The sequence below is a fragment of the Bos javanicus genome, chromosome 18, assembly GCF_032452875.1.
Source record: "Bos javanicus breed banteng chromosome 18, ARS-OSU_banteng_1.0, whole genome shotgun sequence".
NCBI classification, from domain to species: Eukaryota; Metazoa; Chordata; class Mammalia; order Artiodactyla; family Bovidae; genus Bos; species Bos javanicus.
In genome coordinates this window covers 65,954,904-65,970,460 of record NC_083885.1, presented here as the reverse complement: position 1 = coordinate 65,970,460, position 15,557 = coordinate 65,954,904, and the positions used below count along the sequence as shown (strand labels likewise).

The following is a 15,557-nucleotide window of genomic DNA, read 5'->3' as shown; positions in this document are numbered from 1 at the left end:
CACATGCATCCTCCTAAGTTCTTCTGTAACTATATTACCAAGCCTAATATTTTTTAAAAAGTATTTCTCTTTAAAAATTTTGTTTATTCATTTGGCTGCGGCAGGTCTTAGTTGCGGCATGCAGGATCTTGTTTAGTTGTGACATGTGAGAGCTAGTTCCCTGACCAGGGATCGAACCCAGGCCTCCTGCATTGGGAGCATGGAATCTTAGCCACTGGGCCACTGGACCACTTTAGGAGGTCCCCAAAAAATATTTCTAAAAGGGCCTCCTGGACTTCTAAAGGGTTGTTCTAAAAGGATCCCAGTCTTGTGTTTCCTCCTAGGAGGATTCCCTATCTCCCTACCACCTATCATACAGCCTCATGTGTCCAGGACTCCCAGGTCCCCTCTTACCTCCCTTATTCTCACCAAAACATGGCTCAGTTCATTGCCCTTTTGATACCCCTGCTTCACTCTTGCCCAGCTCTGAAACCTTCTGGGCCCGGTGGGAAGTCTCCATTCATCCATCATCTGCTGAAACACGAGTCTCCTCTTTGCACAGCACCTCTCAAGATCCTTGCAGGGAGTGGCTGCTTTCTCCCCTGCTCTTCACTCGTTGTTCTCCCTTTTTGTTCTCTCGCCCTTGGATTGTTCTCCCTCCCTTTTCTCTAAAACAGTGCTGACTCTTGGAAGATCAGACTGTCATATCACTCCTGCTGCTTTGTTGCAGTCACCTTATGAATGGTTCGCTTGTCTGCAAAGATTTCTACTCTTGCAGTATTGCATCTAAGACCACCCCCATCATACTCCCAGTCCCACTATCCGTGTAGACGACCTTCCCATGTCCTGACCTCACAGCTTTTCAACCTCTCTGCTAGTGGTTTTGCCTCCCACCCAGCCTGCAAGACACTGCCATTGTCGTCCCTAGGACCATTCCATTACCAGTGGCTAGGACCTGCCCACCATCTGCTTCAAGTATCTTTTCCTATGCTAGTTGGCTATTTAGTACCAAGATTCCAACAATCCCTTGACTGAAGCTTCCTTCTGGGTTGCTCCCAGCAGATGACTTTGCTTCCTGTTTCCTGAGTGAATAGGAGCCACCAGCAGAGGCCTTCCATTGTAGGTCTCCACCTCCTCTACTCACTTTCGGTAACATCCGTGCCTTCCCACTGGTGCCTTTATACAAACTGACTGTGTTGGCGCCAGAGCCTGTTCCGTGTCCACTGCCTCAGGACATTGTTCCTGCAAGTTTCCCTTATCTCTTGTATCATCAGGTTTTCTATATATACTGAGTTATCCCCATTGATGTGCAAACATACTTTAAAAAAAGAAAACCCTCTAGCTCCTGTATCAGTCTCTGCCTCGTTACAGAATTTCTCAAAGGTGGTCTCTTTTTGCTGTCTTCATTTCCCTTCCATTCTTTCTTCTGCTCAGCCATTCAGTTGCGTCTGTCTCTGTGAACACATGGACTGTTGCCCACCAGTCTCCTCTGTCCATGGAATTTCCCAGGCAGGAATACTGGAGTGGGTTGTCATTTCCTCCTCCAGGGGATCTTCCCGACGCAGGGATTGAACTGACGTTTCCTGTGTCTCCTGCCTTGGCAGGCAGATTCTTTACCGCTGAGGCACTGGGGAAGCCATTCTTTCTTGAACTCACTCCAAAACCTACCTTGCTGCCACATGTCCTCCACATTGCTGAATCCAGGGGTCAGCTCTGTTTTCTTCCTTGACTTTAGCAGCAGCATCTCAAGTTCTCAGGTGATGGTCCTCTCCTCCCTGAAGTACGCTCACCTGGCTTTGGGGCTCGACCCTGCCCCTCTGGCCTGCACTTCAGGTCCCCTTTGTGTTTCCTCCCCACTTCCCGTCTGCTCACACTACCTTGGCCTCACCCAGTCTTGGGGCTCTGTGAACACCACAGGTATGCTGCCGAATCTCCCTTTACGTCTACAGTTTGGTGAGTTTTGGAAAAAACGTCCATGTCCTTGTAACCACCACTACAGTAAAACTAGAGAGTTTTTTCCCTTCTCCAGAAAGTTCCCCATGTCTCTTCACAGTTAATCCCCACCACAACCATAAGACCTGGGCAGCCACATGTCTGTTTTGTGAATATACATTAGAACTGTCTTTTAGAGTTTTCTAAAGGTAGAATTGTACAGTGTTCTATTTGTATCCTACATTTGTATCCAGATACTTTGGCTCAGCATGATTTTGAAGGCTCCTCCACGTTGTAGTGTGTGTCAGTAGCTTGCTTTCCGTTATGTGGATGAGCCACAGCGGTCATTCTGTTCACCTGTAGATGAACATTACCTTGAGCCCAGCTCTGGGCCAGTGTAAATACAGCTGCTCTGGATGTTCTTTTTCAGTGTTATTTGTGTGTGCAGGTTTTCATTTATCTTGGGTAAAACCCTAGCAGTGGAGTAGCTGAGTCATATGGTAAGTATATGATTAACTTCATAAGCTACTTCTATGGGCCTTTTCATCTGATGTCTTTATTCTGTTTTACATTCTGGGAAATTTATCTCTTCTTTTGTTAAGATTTCATGTATGTATTTAAATTTTTTCTCTTTTTAAGATTCCTATTATTAACACTTAGATGTTAGCACGTTTGTGTCTGTTGTCAATATGTCTTACCTTTGCTTTCATGTTCTCTAATTCCTTTTTCTTTCTTTCCTCTGGACATTTCTTGTTTGCTATGCTAGTTTGCTAATTTGTTTCTCAGCTGTCTATTTGCTACTTAATTCCTCTAATTGTATCTTCATTTCAACAACTGTTTTACATATCTAGTATTTCCTCTTGGTTATCTTTTATATGTTATTAGTCTCATTCCCTATTGTTAATGTCATGCCTTATCTCTCTAAATGTATGTTACTACTTTAAAATTTTGGTCCATCTGTTCTAATATATGTGCCTCTGATAGAATCTGTAATCCAGTGTGCTGTTTTTCTTTTGGAAATAAGTATGCTTAGAAACTTGCTTATTTCCTTGGCCAGTGAGCACATTTATTTCTCTTGTTTTCATCAGCTACTTGTTTTTATGCATACATGGGACGGGATCAGATCCTGGTCCCTATGAACCCCAGTGAGTTCAGGGTTGGGAGGATGGATCCTGGGATGGGGAGGTGAAGGCACCAGAAAGCTAGTCGGTGACTTCTTACCTCCCAAGGTAACTCTGAAGTGTGATCCGCAAGCCCGGGGCTTCGTAGAGTCAGGGTGGAAGAACACGTGCCTGGTGTCACGGAGCCTCTGCCTGTTTCTCAGCTACTCCCAAGCACGAGTTACTGCCCAGCCTTGACTCCAGCCCTCAGCGACCTGGACCGGGGCTGTTCATGGCCGTGTTGATGCTGGACCATGCAGCCAGCACGCTTTCCTCACTCCCACTTCACCGCCCTGTCTTCACTGGCTGCATTGCACGCGTCTCTACTTGACATCACCTCGTACATTTTCTCCTTTCTTACTGTCCACTCTGTCTCCCGATGCCACACACCAGGCTCTGTGCTCCCTGGGGACCTCATTGGTCCCAGTCTGCCGTGTCTGAGGTGCCCAGCATGGCACTCTGGCTCTGGAAGTGCTTGGGACACCCGCAGGTTGTCAGTTGTGCTTCTTGACCTCCTCATCTGGATCTCCTGACTGTGGAGATGTGGGGGGACTGAAGGGGTGCGGCACAGGGAGAAGGGCGCTGAGGTCTCAGCAGATGGTCACGAAGCCGTATATGTGGGAGAAGGCCTGGTCAGAAGGCTCAGCCATATGATGGGGTCCAGGGTGGATGGATATCAAGGAGGCAGTTACAAGAATTGGTCAGAATTACCAATATCCTTTTAAATGTGCTGGAACTGAATGACACTTTTAAGACAATGACCATTATCAAAATGTGTAATTTCTTAATTTGAAGAATAAGTGTTTAAATTCTTAAAAAAAACAAAACAGCAATTAACTCAGAAGCAACAAGGCAGCCTTGCCTTGTGGACAGAGGAGAGAAGGGCCTGGGGATGTGTGCAGTGCTGGGCACTCCCAGCAACACAGTCTCAGTCAGGAGAGCCAGGGCTCATGCCAGCCTCCCCCGCAGAAGCTGTTCTTTCTGCCCGGACAGGGAGTGCCCTCCCTTGTGACATCACAAAGACGACACCCCTCTGCAGGTGGAGCGAGCATGGCAGTTACGGGCAGCGCCCTGCTCAAGGTGGGTCCTCACAGTGGGAGGAACTGGTAAAGGGTCTGGAGAAGTCCTAGTGCCCTAAAGAAAGAGGGTCCCAGTGGAGAAACGGGGGCCCTGATGAGATTTTCCACCAGAAGCCACTAAGTTTGGTCTTGTTCCCCAAACTTCTTATCCTGACAGTTACCTGGGGGCATCTTAAAAATACAGGCCCCTCCCCCTGGCCCCAGAAATAATGTATTTTCAACCAGGCTCTGGAGGTTCTTGTCCTGGGAGCAGACGTTCAGTGGGACATGACACGGTTTATAACTCAAAAGGGAGGAAGCCAGCTTGGCTTGAGGTCACTGTGGGTCCGCTTTGGGCAGGACCCACGCAAAGTGCGGGGGACTCGTAACTTGGCCCCGTGTCGCGACAGCATAGAGGAGGGTGGTGGCCTAGGCTTCGTCTGGCCTAGAGGGGCCACTCAAAGGGCTCTGGGATACAGGTGGTACGAAACCTGGAGATACGGGCTGACGGTGTAGAAATTTACCTCCAGGTTCCTACAAAACACACAGTTAATTCCGTCCAGTATTTGGTGTTCGGGAAACCTGGACTGGGAGCCAGATGTTCACAGACCTAGGGGGAAGGACTGGGCAAGGCAGCAGTGAGCACAGGGAGATCGATACCCTAGGCCAGTCCCCAGGGACCTTGACAGTCCTAAGTCCAGTCTAAACAGTGCCCACAGGCAGGCCAACAGGAAGCTCAAAAGAGATGGGTTTGATTGGAGGCAGTTGTGAGACTGGGATTTAGAGCATGGGAGCTGCATCCTTACCAGGCTCATCCCGGGGGCACAGCAGAATGGGGGGAAGCCAGGTTGGGTGTTGAAAGAACAGAACAAGACCCTCTTGGTAGTTCACAGCAGGAGGAGGTCTTGGGGGGCGGGGTCCCAGCCTTGTCATCCCCCAGACATTTAGGAGGGGCAGCTGCCCTCTGGGCTGCAGCACAGGTGGAGTCGGCTCCTGGTCCTCGGGGCTGTGTAAGCATCAAGAGGTGTCCGGTCTGTTCTTACTATCATTGGTGGGAGGGATGAAAGCCTATTTCGAGTATCATGTGAACTACCGGATGGGCAGAGGACAAGTCCCGGGGACAGCCATCTACACCATCTCATTGTTCAATCCCCTTTCTACATGCTGAGATGATTCAATTAATCTCTCCCTTAAAGAAACTTTTGGAGACAGCCACTTGGGTCTAGGCTTCTGGATGCCTAGAGGTTGGAGGCATACCAAATTGCTTTTTTTCAAAGATTACACTCTCACATTTTACATCCAGAACTAACGCTCAGGGCCAACCCAGTTTTTTAGCTTTGTGTGGATTATTGAGCCATCGCTGTTACCCTGTGAAGTGGGCATTCTTTCCTCCTCCTGTTTTACTGATGAAACTGAAGCTCAGAGGGGTTAAGTAACTTGAAGAAACTCAAACATCTAGGAAGCTGGGGTAAGCATTAGAATGGGCCTACAGAGCCCTGCTGTCTCCGTTTGCTTCTGGTGAGGTGTCGCATTGAATTATAATTGATTCCCTTCTGTCTCCTCAAGAGTCAGGACACTCTGAGGGTCTTACTCACTCCCAACACACCCTCTCATTCTGTTAGTCTCCCCATTGGCTGACTTCGTTCCATCAAAGAATTCCATGTGGCAACATGAGCTGACCTCACACTGGTGGCTCCCAGTCAGAACTGAGACATTCTGTAGGGAGAAGAGCTCCTTAGTTTCTCAGAGAAATATAGGGCAGATGGTGGACAGCAGCTAAATACTTCCTTACACCCACACGATAACAAACTAGCAGTTTTGGAATGATGGACAAGGTTCAAAGTTCTTTTGCTGTTTTATTTTTGTTTTTAATGGAGTGCCCACTTCATCTGAGTGTGCCTTATGCAGGTGAGTTCCAACCACTCCGACAGACAACAGGCTGAATGGGTTGCCTCAACCATTGCTTTCACTCATTTCAGGGGAAGTAAAACGGGGTGATTACACCTCACTGCTGTAGGTTTTCTTTTCCAGATTATTTTCCCTTAGAAAGACGCCCAAATGTCACCAAACAACCCATACAGTTCGGTAAGCAATTTCATTTAGCCCATGGAGCTATCCCAAGACCCAGAGGTGAGTCATTGTTACTACTCGGTCAGTGAAATGGGAACTGTACTCTGTGGTCCTCCTAGCTGCTATTCAGTGTGTCTTTTCTTCTGTATTGTTAGTAGCGTGATCCATAAAATAATAAGATTAGATAGACATTGATTGGAAACTGGGTCCTGTGTGGTTCTCTCTGTAAGCTGGGCGATGGCAGGGCTGTCACTGTCGGGCCCTCCCAGCACCACCTCTCTGAGCTGATGATAGCACCGCACTTTCAGCTCCGCACCAAGTTTCTCTAGGTCCTCTGCTTGAGAGGAGGGTTCCCAGCTTGCACGACCGCAGAAGCGGACCAGGACCCAGATGCACTGTGTTGCTGACAGTCCATATGCATCAGAGGAAACGCTGGCTGTGAACAGAGCACCATGCTTTTGCAGACTAAGCCCCATGCATCTACTCGGCATTGGAGTAAACTTGCTAAGAACATTTACCATCTCAGCAATTAATATTTGGAAACTACATGTCATGCCCTTTCATCTAATACCAAGTTATATTGTAATTTTCCTAAATGTATCCTAAACCTCTCTCTCCTCTCTGATCCCCTTCAATGGCCATCTAGCTCCGAGTACCACACCCATGCAGCCCCCAGCGAGCACTGGTAAGTCGGGATCTGGGGGTGCATGTGGGATCCATAAATACCTGCAGAGCTCTTGTATCATATGGCTCCTCCAGGAGGGCGTCCCATGACGCTCATAACTAACCTGTACAGCTCCCCCCTGCCCTGTGCAAATTAGAAAAAGGCACGCCTTGCCTTCCACGGCTGGGTTAGTAACCATGTTGCTAGGGACAGATTAGAAAATAGCACAGATGTCAAAGTGTCAGGAAATATAGAAAAAAAAATCACAATTAATACATCTGTCTATCCCAAAGACATTCTTTATTACTCTTCCTAAAGCTCAGCTATGGGCTTCCTAGGTGGCTCAGTGTAAAGAACCTGCCAATGCAGGAGTCATAAGAGACGCACGTTTGATCCCTGGGTTGGGGAGATCCCCTGGAGGCGGGTGTGGCAACCCACTCCAGTATTCTTGGCTAGAGAACCCCATTGACAGAGGAACCTGGCTGGTCGCAGTCCATGGGGTCGCAAAGAGTTGGACACGACTGAGCAACTGAGTGCGCATACACATGTACACAGCTCAGCTATAGTGTTTCATTTCCCCATTCACTTCACCACCCCCAAAGTCCAGAGAAGGAAGCTGGATCAAAGTGTTGGAAGGCCCACATTCTAGTCTTGACATGAACTATCAACACTAACCTCTTGTGAGGTGGCCCTAGAGGTTTGCTGAGACCTCTGCCATCCCTGAGCTTTCAGTCCCAAGGGTAATTTCTGATAGAGACAGAAGACAAAATTGTTCGTCTAGTTGAATCACTGGAAGACTCCAATTTTCTCTTGTAACTCTAAGCTCTCAGTTACATGGAAAGATGCCTACCTCATAAAAAGGAAAATACACCTTGAAAATACACTCTAATTCCAGTTTTCAGCTATTATGTTGAAGATGGGTGAAATATCTCATAATAAACTGTACCGGCAAAGGAATAGGGAAATTTAATGTCCCGTCTTGTGCGTAAGCCAGGAATAAGTGCAGCTTCTACAGAGGGCAATTTGGGAGTTCTTATGAGAAGAATGCATTCACTTTTGACCCACAGTTTTGAAATACACCCAGGATTTGTTTTAATCAGGTATGATAAGACCCACAGACTCGGAAATGATCATCGTGAAGGAGGAAGGTTATACACACAGAATCCTAGAAACAGCAGGCAGGGCGCACCGTGCCAACCCATGTGGGGAAGTACCAGCCTTGTTAGGAGGCAGGGGGCAGAAAGGGCAGAAAGAGGAGAGTGTGACCCAGAGCTGCTGTTACCATCTGGGGGAAGGGATGCGTGAGGCAGGGTAGGTACATGGAGTAGGTTTAGTGTTGCCTTTGTTGTCATTCAGTCGCTCAGTCGTGTCTGACTGTTTGCGACCCCATGCACTGCAGCACGCCAGGCCTCCCTGTCCTTCGCTATCTCCCAGAGTTTGCTCAAACTCACGTCCATCAAGTCAGTGATACCATCCAACCATCTCATCCTCTGTCACCCCCTTCTCCTCCCACCTTCAATCTTTCCCAGCATCAGGGTCTTTTCCTGATGAGAGTCGGCTCTTCTCATCAGGTGGCCAGAGTATTGGAACTTCAGCTTCAGCATCAGTCCTTCCAATGAATATTCAGGATTGATTTCCTTTAGGATGGACTAGTGTTGAATAGTTTGAATAATTTTGGTGGACTCTGGGCTACAGGAGTGGCTATAAAAAAAATAGTGTACCCAGCCGTTCTGTTTCTAGGGAATTTTATTTACGCTGGTCCATTTTCCTAGTCCACTTACCCTCCCCCTTTGCTTGGTGACTTTCTCCTCTGTTTTTCTCATTCCACAAACACCCCCACCATATCTACCCCAACCTTGCTCTTGGAGGATGGCCTTGTTCCTACCATCACTGACAAGCACTTGAGCGAGCGTCTGCATCGCCCTAACTAGCAGTTGAATAACACTTTCTCATCTTTCCTCCGGGCCAGGTCAAGGCTGACCCTTCACCTGTGCACCAACTTCCATCCCCTCAGGCCAACTCGGGCCACTGGTCGATTCTTTCTCCCTTTCCAGTAGCATCACAATTTAAAGTGTGGTCCCTGTGCTCATGAGATCATGATGTCAATTTTCCTGTATTAAAAAGCAAAACCTGTCTCCCAACCCCTCAGCTCCTTCTGGGAGATGCCTTCATTTCTATTCCCGCCATGACAGCAAAACTCTTCAGAAAATTTTCAAAACTTTTGCTGTCTGTAATCCCTTTCCTTCTGTTCTCTCATGAAGCTCTGTCAGTTATGCACATGGGTAATATAACTTTTGACTAGGTCTCCAATGACCTTCCCATTGCCAAGTCCAATGCCCAGTTTTCAGTAGTCACGGTTTTGAAACCATCTGTAACCCATATCCCCCACATCAGTATTTCATTATGAAAACCTGAAAATGTACAGAAAAATCGAGAGAATCATTAAATGAACATCCGCGTATTCATTGGAAGGACTGATGCTGAAGCTGAACCTCCAATACTTCGGCCACCTGATGCAAAGAACTTACTCATTTAAAAAGACCCTGATGCTGGGAAGGATTGAAGATGGGAGGAGATGGGGACGTCAGAGCATGAGATGGTTGGATGGCATCACCGACTCAATGGGCATGAGTTTGAGTAAGCTCCGGGGGTTGGTGATGGACAGGGAATCTTGGCGTGCTGCAGTCCATGAGGTTGCAAAGAGTCGGACACAACTGAGCGCGTGAACTGAAAGCTTAAGCATTTAATCTGTGAGCATTTTCATAGTCCAGGTTCTTTTCTTCATGTCAAGCTGACTTCACGTTGAGGTGCCAGTCTCAAAGAGTTTCTCAGCTCAGTTGTTGAGCCAGGGGAGGGAAAGAAAGGGAGGGAGTGCTCCGTGTGAGACGAGGAGGAGCACCTCAGTTTGTCAGATTTCACAAACGGTTGAGTAATGTACTTAGTCGCGCCTTTGTTCAGTTTGTACCCGTAGTAGCTCTGTTTGTTTATTTTCATTTCAGATGAAGAGAAGAGTGAGCCTGCGAGGACCACCCTTGGTTTTATAGGATATTCCGTGGGCCTAAACACCAATCCCTGGAATGCAGGTTTGTGGGATTAGATCTCGAATTGCCCTGTAATAGCCTGTTTTATTTAAAAACAGCACTGTACAACCTAAGACTATCTGGCAACACTTGAGTTGTAAAACTAAGGCCACTCTCCTTTCAGCTATATCAGTGGCAGTCTCTGCTATACATCAGGGACCAGTCTCATAAGAAATGGCTTTGGCCAAAGACAGGAGACAGATGAAAAAAAGGAGTCAGGGTTTAGGTGGGAATTCAAATTATACTTGTTCACACAGGCTGTGCAATCTAGCTTGCATGGTTTTCTTGTAAATTAAGAATTTTTATTTTTAATGTTATTTCTGATTTTCTCTCCTATTCCCCTAAAACAATATGATTAACAAATATATTAACTGATACATGTATATGTGCTAGGTCGCTTCAGATCAGATCAGATCAGATCAGATCAGTTGCTCAGTGGTGTCCGACTCTTTGCGACCCCATGAATCACAGCACGCCAGGCCTCCCTGTCCATCACCGTCTCCCGGAGTTCACTCAGACTCTCGTCCATCGAGTCAGTGATGCCATCCAGCCGTCTCATCCTCTGTCGTCCCCTTCTCCTCCTGCCCCCAATCCCTCCCAGCATCAGAGTCTTTTCCAGTGAGTCAACTCTTCGCATGAAGTGGCCAAAGTACTGGAGTTTCAGCTTTAGCATCATTCCTTGCAAAGAAATCCCAGGGCTTATCTTCAGAATGGACTGGTTGGATCTCCTTGCAGTCCAAGGGACTCTCAAGAGTCTTCTCCAACACCACAGTTCAAAAGCATCAATTCTTCGGCGCTCCGCCTTCTTCACAGTCCAACTCTCACATCCATACATGACCACAGGAAAAACCATAGCCTTGACTAGATGTGTCTAATTCTATGCGACCCTGTGGACTGTAGCCTGCCAGGCTTCTCTGTCCATGGGATTCTCCAGGCAAGAATATTGGAGTGGGTTGTCATGCCCTCCTCCAGGGTATCTTCCCAATCCAAGGATTGAACTCAAGTTTCTTTATGTCTCCTACATTGCCAGGTGGGTGCTTTACCACTAGCACCACCTACGAAAGTCGCTTAGTCAGCGACTGACTAAGTCGCTAAGTCTGACTCTTTGCGACCCCATGGACTATGCAGTCCATGGAATTCTCCAGGCCAGAATACTGGAGTGGGTAGCCTTTCCCTTCTCCAGGGGATCTTCTCAATCCAGGAATTGAACCAGGGTCTCCTGTATTGCAGGTGGATTTTTTACCAACTGAGTTATCAAGGAAGCCCTAATAACTGATAGTCACAGCTAAAAATGAGAGTTTATGAAAACTTCTTTTCTTTCTATTTTTAGCATGGATTCCTCATAGACCTGCTCTTGTTAAAGTAATTACAATTGCGTGTATAGCCCTCACTATTGCCCTGATATTTGGGACCACTATTTCCTACGTGATATAGTAAGTCTATGCTAAGTAATCTTTACCATCCTTTAGTAAGACATACAGGTAACTAGATTATTTCATGGTAGTAATGTTAATAATGGTGATAATGTTGATAATTCTTATAATCACTGAGTAATTATAGTCATTACAAGTTTTCAGCGTTTTTCAGAATATGGCCTATATTCATGGTGGATCATGACATAAATGAAAAATATAAAAAGAAACATGGTGAAACATTAAAAAAAATAAAAGTTACGAATAAATAACAAAAAACAGGACAGAATGAATACAATTTAGTAAAATGGAAATGCTGATTTTCAACTTTTCAGACTGAAGATTGTGAAGTAAAACTTATCTCTTACTGTGGTTCATGATAAAAAATGTTCTGAGATGCTGGCATCCTTTCATAATGTGATTTTCTAGAGTGAACTTGATGCTTTGGAAAAAAATCTTAATAGAGCAAAGCAGAAAAGTGACCATTGTCTCTTTCACTAGAAACTTATCATCAGTGTGGTTGGGGTGATAGTAGCATTTAGGGAAGACACTTCATCTTGTTTACACAAATAAAGCTTGTGGCGAAGCTCAGTTTATGTGATCATCTTGAAATTAGTATCAGACAAAAGCAAGCCACTCTGTGACATCATGTGACTGTGATCAGGAGCAGCACGTTGATTCCTATTCTAGGATTTAGTTCCAGGATTCCATTATCTCCTATCAGAAACATCTTGAGGAAGTACTAAATTCTTCATTAGGATTAAATGTGCACATGGGCAATACATTGCCACGTATGGAATATCTTTTAAGGTAACCATATTAGGACTACCTTGAAGTATGTCAAATGAAGGAAAATTAAAGGTGAAATTAATGAGTGAGTGTCACCAGCATGTTTGGTTCTGGATTTTCTAATCTGACGATCTCCTTTGACTCAATTTATGGAACTTCAATTTCAGTTTATTTCATTAGTATAGACAAAGATGTTAACAAATATGAAGATTCCTAAAATAACTCACTAAAATATTTCATCCTGAACTCTTAGTGACCAATTAAGTTACTGAACTAATGTCAACGTTTACAGCTTTTAAGTTTGTGTTACCCATAGTGACATTTTAAAACCTGAGGCAAAAGGGAAAATATGTGCCCCAGAGTACATGTTTGTATGTAATTTTTAGCCATTAATTTTTTCCAGAAGTATATTTTGGATATATATCGATGAGGGACTTCCCTGGTGGTTCAGTGGTTAAGACTCTGTGCTCCCAATGCAGGGGACCTGAGTTTGATCCCTGGTCAGGGAACTAGATCCCACAAGCCACAACTAAACATCCTACGTGCCACAGTGAAGACCCAGTGCAGCCAAGTAAAATAAATGAATGAATACGAAAAGCGAAAATATATTAGTGAGTTTTATTTCATTTAAACCAGGAAAGTAAAATTATAATAGATTTTGTTTCTGGTATAAATTATTTAAACTTAAAATAATGCCGTGAGTTTTGATATAGGGCTTTTCAATTTTTAAAATATATTCTCAACTACTTTAATGTTTTAGAAAAGAAGAACCATAAAATAATACATAAAAGCGTGTATATAGGGACTCAACATTTTCCCTTTTGACTCAGGCTCTCATGCAGTTCATCACAGTGCTGATGGAGCCTGTTTTTTAAATTTTGATATTTGGTTTATTATGGATTTTTCCAGTTTTTTTCCTTTTTTTTTTTTTTTAACCTATATTGCATTGCCTGTGGGATCTTAGTTCCCCAACCAGGAATTGAATCTGGGCCCTTGGCGGTGGAAACACCGAGTCCCAACCGCTGGACGGCCAGAGAATTCACTCATTTCAGTTTTTAAAAATATTGAGTCAAAATATTTATCATCATCACTGAGTTTTTTGGCACCCCCTTAAATTTTGCACATGAAGTGAGCACCTCATTCTCCTCACCCAAATCCTGTTCCTGTCCCAGTTTCCTGATTATCTGCAGCAGTGTTTACAGTCAGATCAGTTCTTCTGCTGCACAGCATGATTCTGGAACGTTACCCCTACACCCCTTCCTCCATCTCAGCTCCTTAGAACACAGTTAAGCTGACCCTAAAATGATTTATTATTACATGTAGTGTTGCTCAGTTGTGTCCAACCTTGCAACCCCATGGACTGTAGCCTGCAGGGCTCCTCTGCCCATGGAATTCTCCAGGCAAGAATACTGGAGTGTGTAGCCATTCCCTTCTCTAGGGGATCTTCCTGACCTAGGGATCTAACCCAGGTCTCCTACATTACAGGCAGATTCTTTGCCATCTGAGCCACCCCAGAAGCCCATGAGCCAAACAATTAAGAAGGTACATATGTTACAAAAAATTAAACACTGTATTATCCATTTCCACTTCACACAGAAATATCTGTTCAATGATCCACTTCCAAGTTGGATCTAGGTGAGGTGAACAAGGCGCTCACTTCAGGTGCAAAATCTAAGGCAGTGCAAAAACTTGGTAGTCAAGATAAATAATCATATAGTATTTTCTTAATCTAAATTAATGCATTCATAACCCCATGATGAACATTTTAAATACAGGATCAGTAACAGTGCCAGGCCAAAAAATATTGGAGATTGAGCAAAAGGGAAAAACAACAGTCCCTATGCTATCTTCATTTAAAACATTGACACTTTGTTCAAAGCCTATTTCTGCCTCCTTCCCCATGTATTAGTACCACCACGAACTAGTGACTGCTTTTCAGTCGGAAAACCACAGGACTAAGGATTAAGACCTGATGATTTACTGTGAAAATTATGCTTTTCAAATTTATCTATTTGGGGAATTCTTGTGGTGGTCCAGTGGTTAAGACTCTGCGCTCCCATTGCAGGGGGCACAGTTTGATCCCTGGTCGGGGAGCTAAGATTCTGCAAGCCCCAGGGCACAGCCTTCCCCCAAATTATGTGTTTTGTTCTCCAGTCGACTGGTCGAGGCTGAGGAAAAGCAACAACTTGCATCACTTTATAAAAATATCAAGATCCCATCGTTAGGAGATGAAGAGGAATTCTTTGAGGATGAGGGCCAGGATGAGTCCACGTACCTCCTTCCGGAGAATGAGAGGGAACTGGAAACTTTCATTCATTCAGGTAGGGGGTCAACCAGTTTATCTTGTCAGATCGAGTTGCAGGAAAGCTGAGCTGACAATAATGGTTTGGTTTTCTCAAAAGCAAAGCTAAGTGGGAGGTAAGAAAGATGAATATTTCTAGCCACACCGGCAAGAGTGAACCATTCTCAGTTACACAGAGGGGCAAACAGCTGTGTGGGTGCTTGGTTCCTTTTGCAAGGCAATTCCAAGGATTGAAAAGAGAGTTCAGGAAACAAAACCTTTCCTGGACTAAATATTTTCCTTACCCATACTTATTAATGTTGCATTATTCTTGAGTTTTGAACGCAGACAGTCAGATGCCTTCCTACACCGTCTGCCTCAGCGTGATATGGAAATGGGATCCAAGCCCACAAAACAGGTTACTACCCCTGGGTCAGAGACCCCTGCTGAGAGTTGCCCACCACCCCTGCCAGTTCTTTGTGAGGAGATAACAGCATATATGCTCATGCGGGCAGGCATGCTAAGTTGCTTAAGTTTTAAAAACAAGTATAGTTGATTTACAATATTGTACATTTTTAAAACTGGGAATTTACAAAGCTTGAGTACAGAAAGTGGGGAAATAATTTCAAAGTGCAGTTTTCCTTATCAGGCAAATAACATTCAGTATAGCCTAAAAATTCCATTGTTCCTTCCTTTATTTTTCCATATCTTTCCTCACTTCTTTTGTCTCCATTTATAATTCCTCATTTATTAGTATCTCAGCAACATGATGTCTACATTTTAGTTATTAGATCAAAAAGGAGAAAACGTTTTGAAAAGCAGAGATTGAATGCAGCACAAAACTTAATAAAGGAAGTGAAAGTAAAGGATCCTGTACATCCTGCAAAAGCGGGGAGTCCGTGAAAGCAAGTGACGGAGATGCAGGACGTGCTAGCCAGTGCGGAGGAACACCCGCGGGAGGACAGATGGCTGAGGACGTGGGCCTGACTTCCTTCTGGAGAACCTTGTACAGAAGCACCCTGAATGATGACGACTAGACATGAGAGCAGAAAATAAATTCACATGATGCAGCAGTTCCTGCTTCCTAGCTCTCATAGTTTTATGAATAAATATAACTTAATTGGAAGAGAAA

At 45.0% G+C, this 15,557-nt stretch overlaps 2 protein-coding genes across 5 annotated transcripts in view; both read left to right on the top strand.

The window, feature by feature from the left end:
* LOC133229803 (zinc finger protein 606) overlaps positions 1-2,415 on the top strand; it is a 24,949-nt gene extending 22,534 nt beyond the window's left edge. Inside the window, exon 8 of one of the 2 annotated variants that reach the window (XM_061386553.1) lies at positions 2,360-2,415. In XM_061386553.1, the coding sequence (XP_061242537.1) occupies positions 2,360-2,399 (40 nt within the window). In that variant the 3' untranslated portion in view covers positions 2,400-2,415. The remainder of the gene's footprint in view (positions 1-2,359) is intronic. The other variant, XM_061386555.1, reaches the window with a different exon arrangement.
* Positions 2,360-15,557, top strand: C18H19orf18 (chromosome 18 C19orf18 homolog). 3 transcript variants are annotated; one of them, XM_061386603.1, is made up of 8 exons: positions 2,360-2,415; positions 4,065-4,151; positions 6,161-6,259; positions 6,846-6,884; positions 9,863-9,946; positions 11,274-11,376; positions 14,299-14,465; positions 15,180-15,557. In XM_061386603.1, the coding sequence occupies exons 1-8, from the start codon at positions 2,409-2,411 to the stop codon at positions 15,326-15,328; spliced, it is 735 nt and encodes a 244-aa protein (XP_061242587.1). In that variant the 5' UTR covers positions 2,360-2,408; the 3' UTR covers positions 15,329-15,557. The 3 variants fall into 3 exon arrangements, with proteins under 3 accessions (XP_061242587.1, XP_061242589.1, XP_061242588.1); XM_061386605.1 differs by lacking the exons at positions 2,360-2,415; positions 4,065-4,151 and adding an exon at positions 4,158-6,037 and having other exon boundaries at positions 15,210-15,557; XM_061386604.1 differs by lacking the exons at positions 2,360-2,415; positions 4,065-4,151 and adding an exon at positions 4,158-6,037.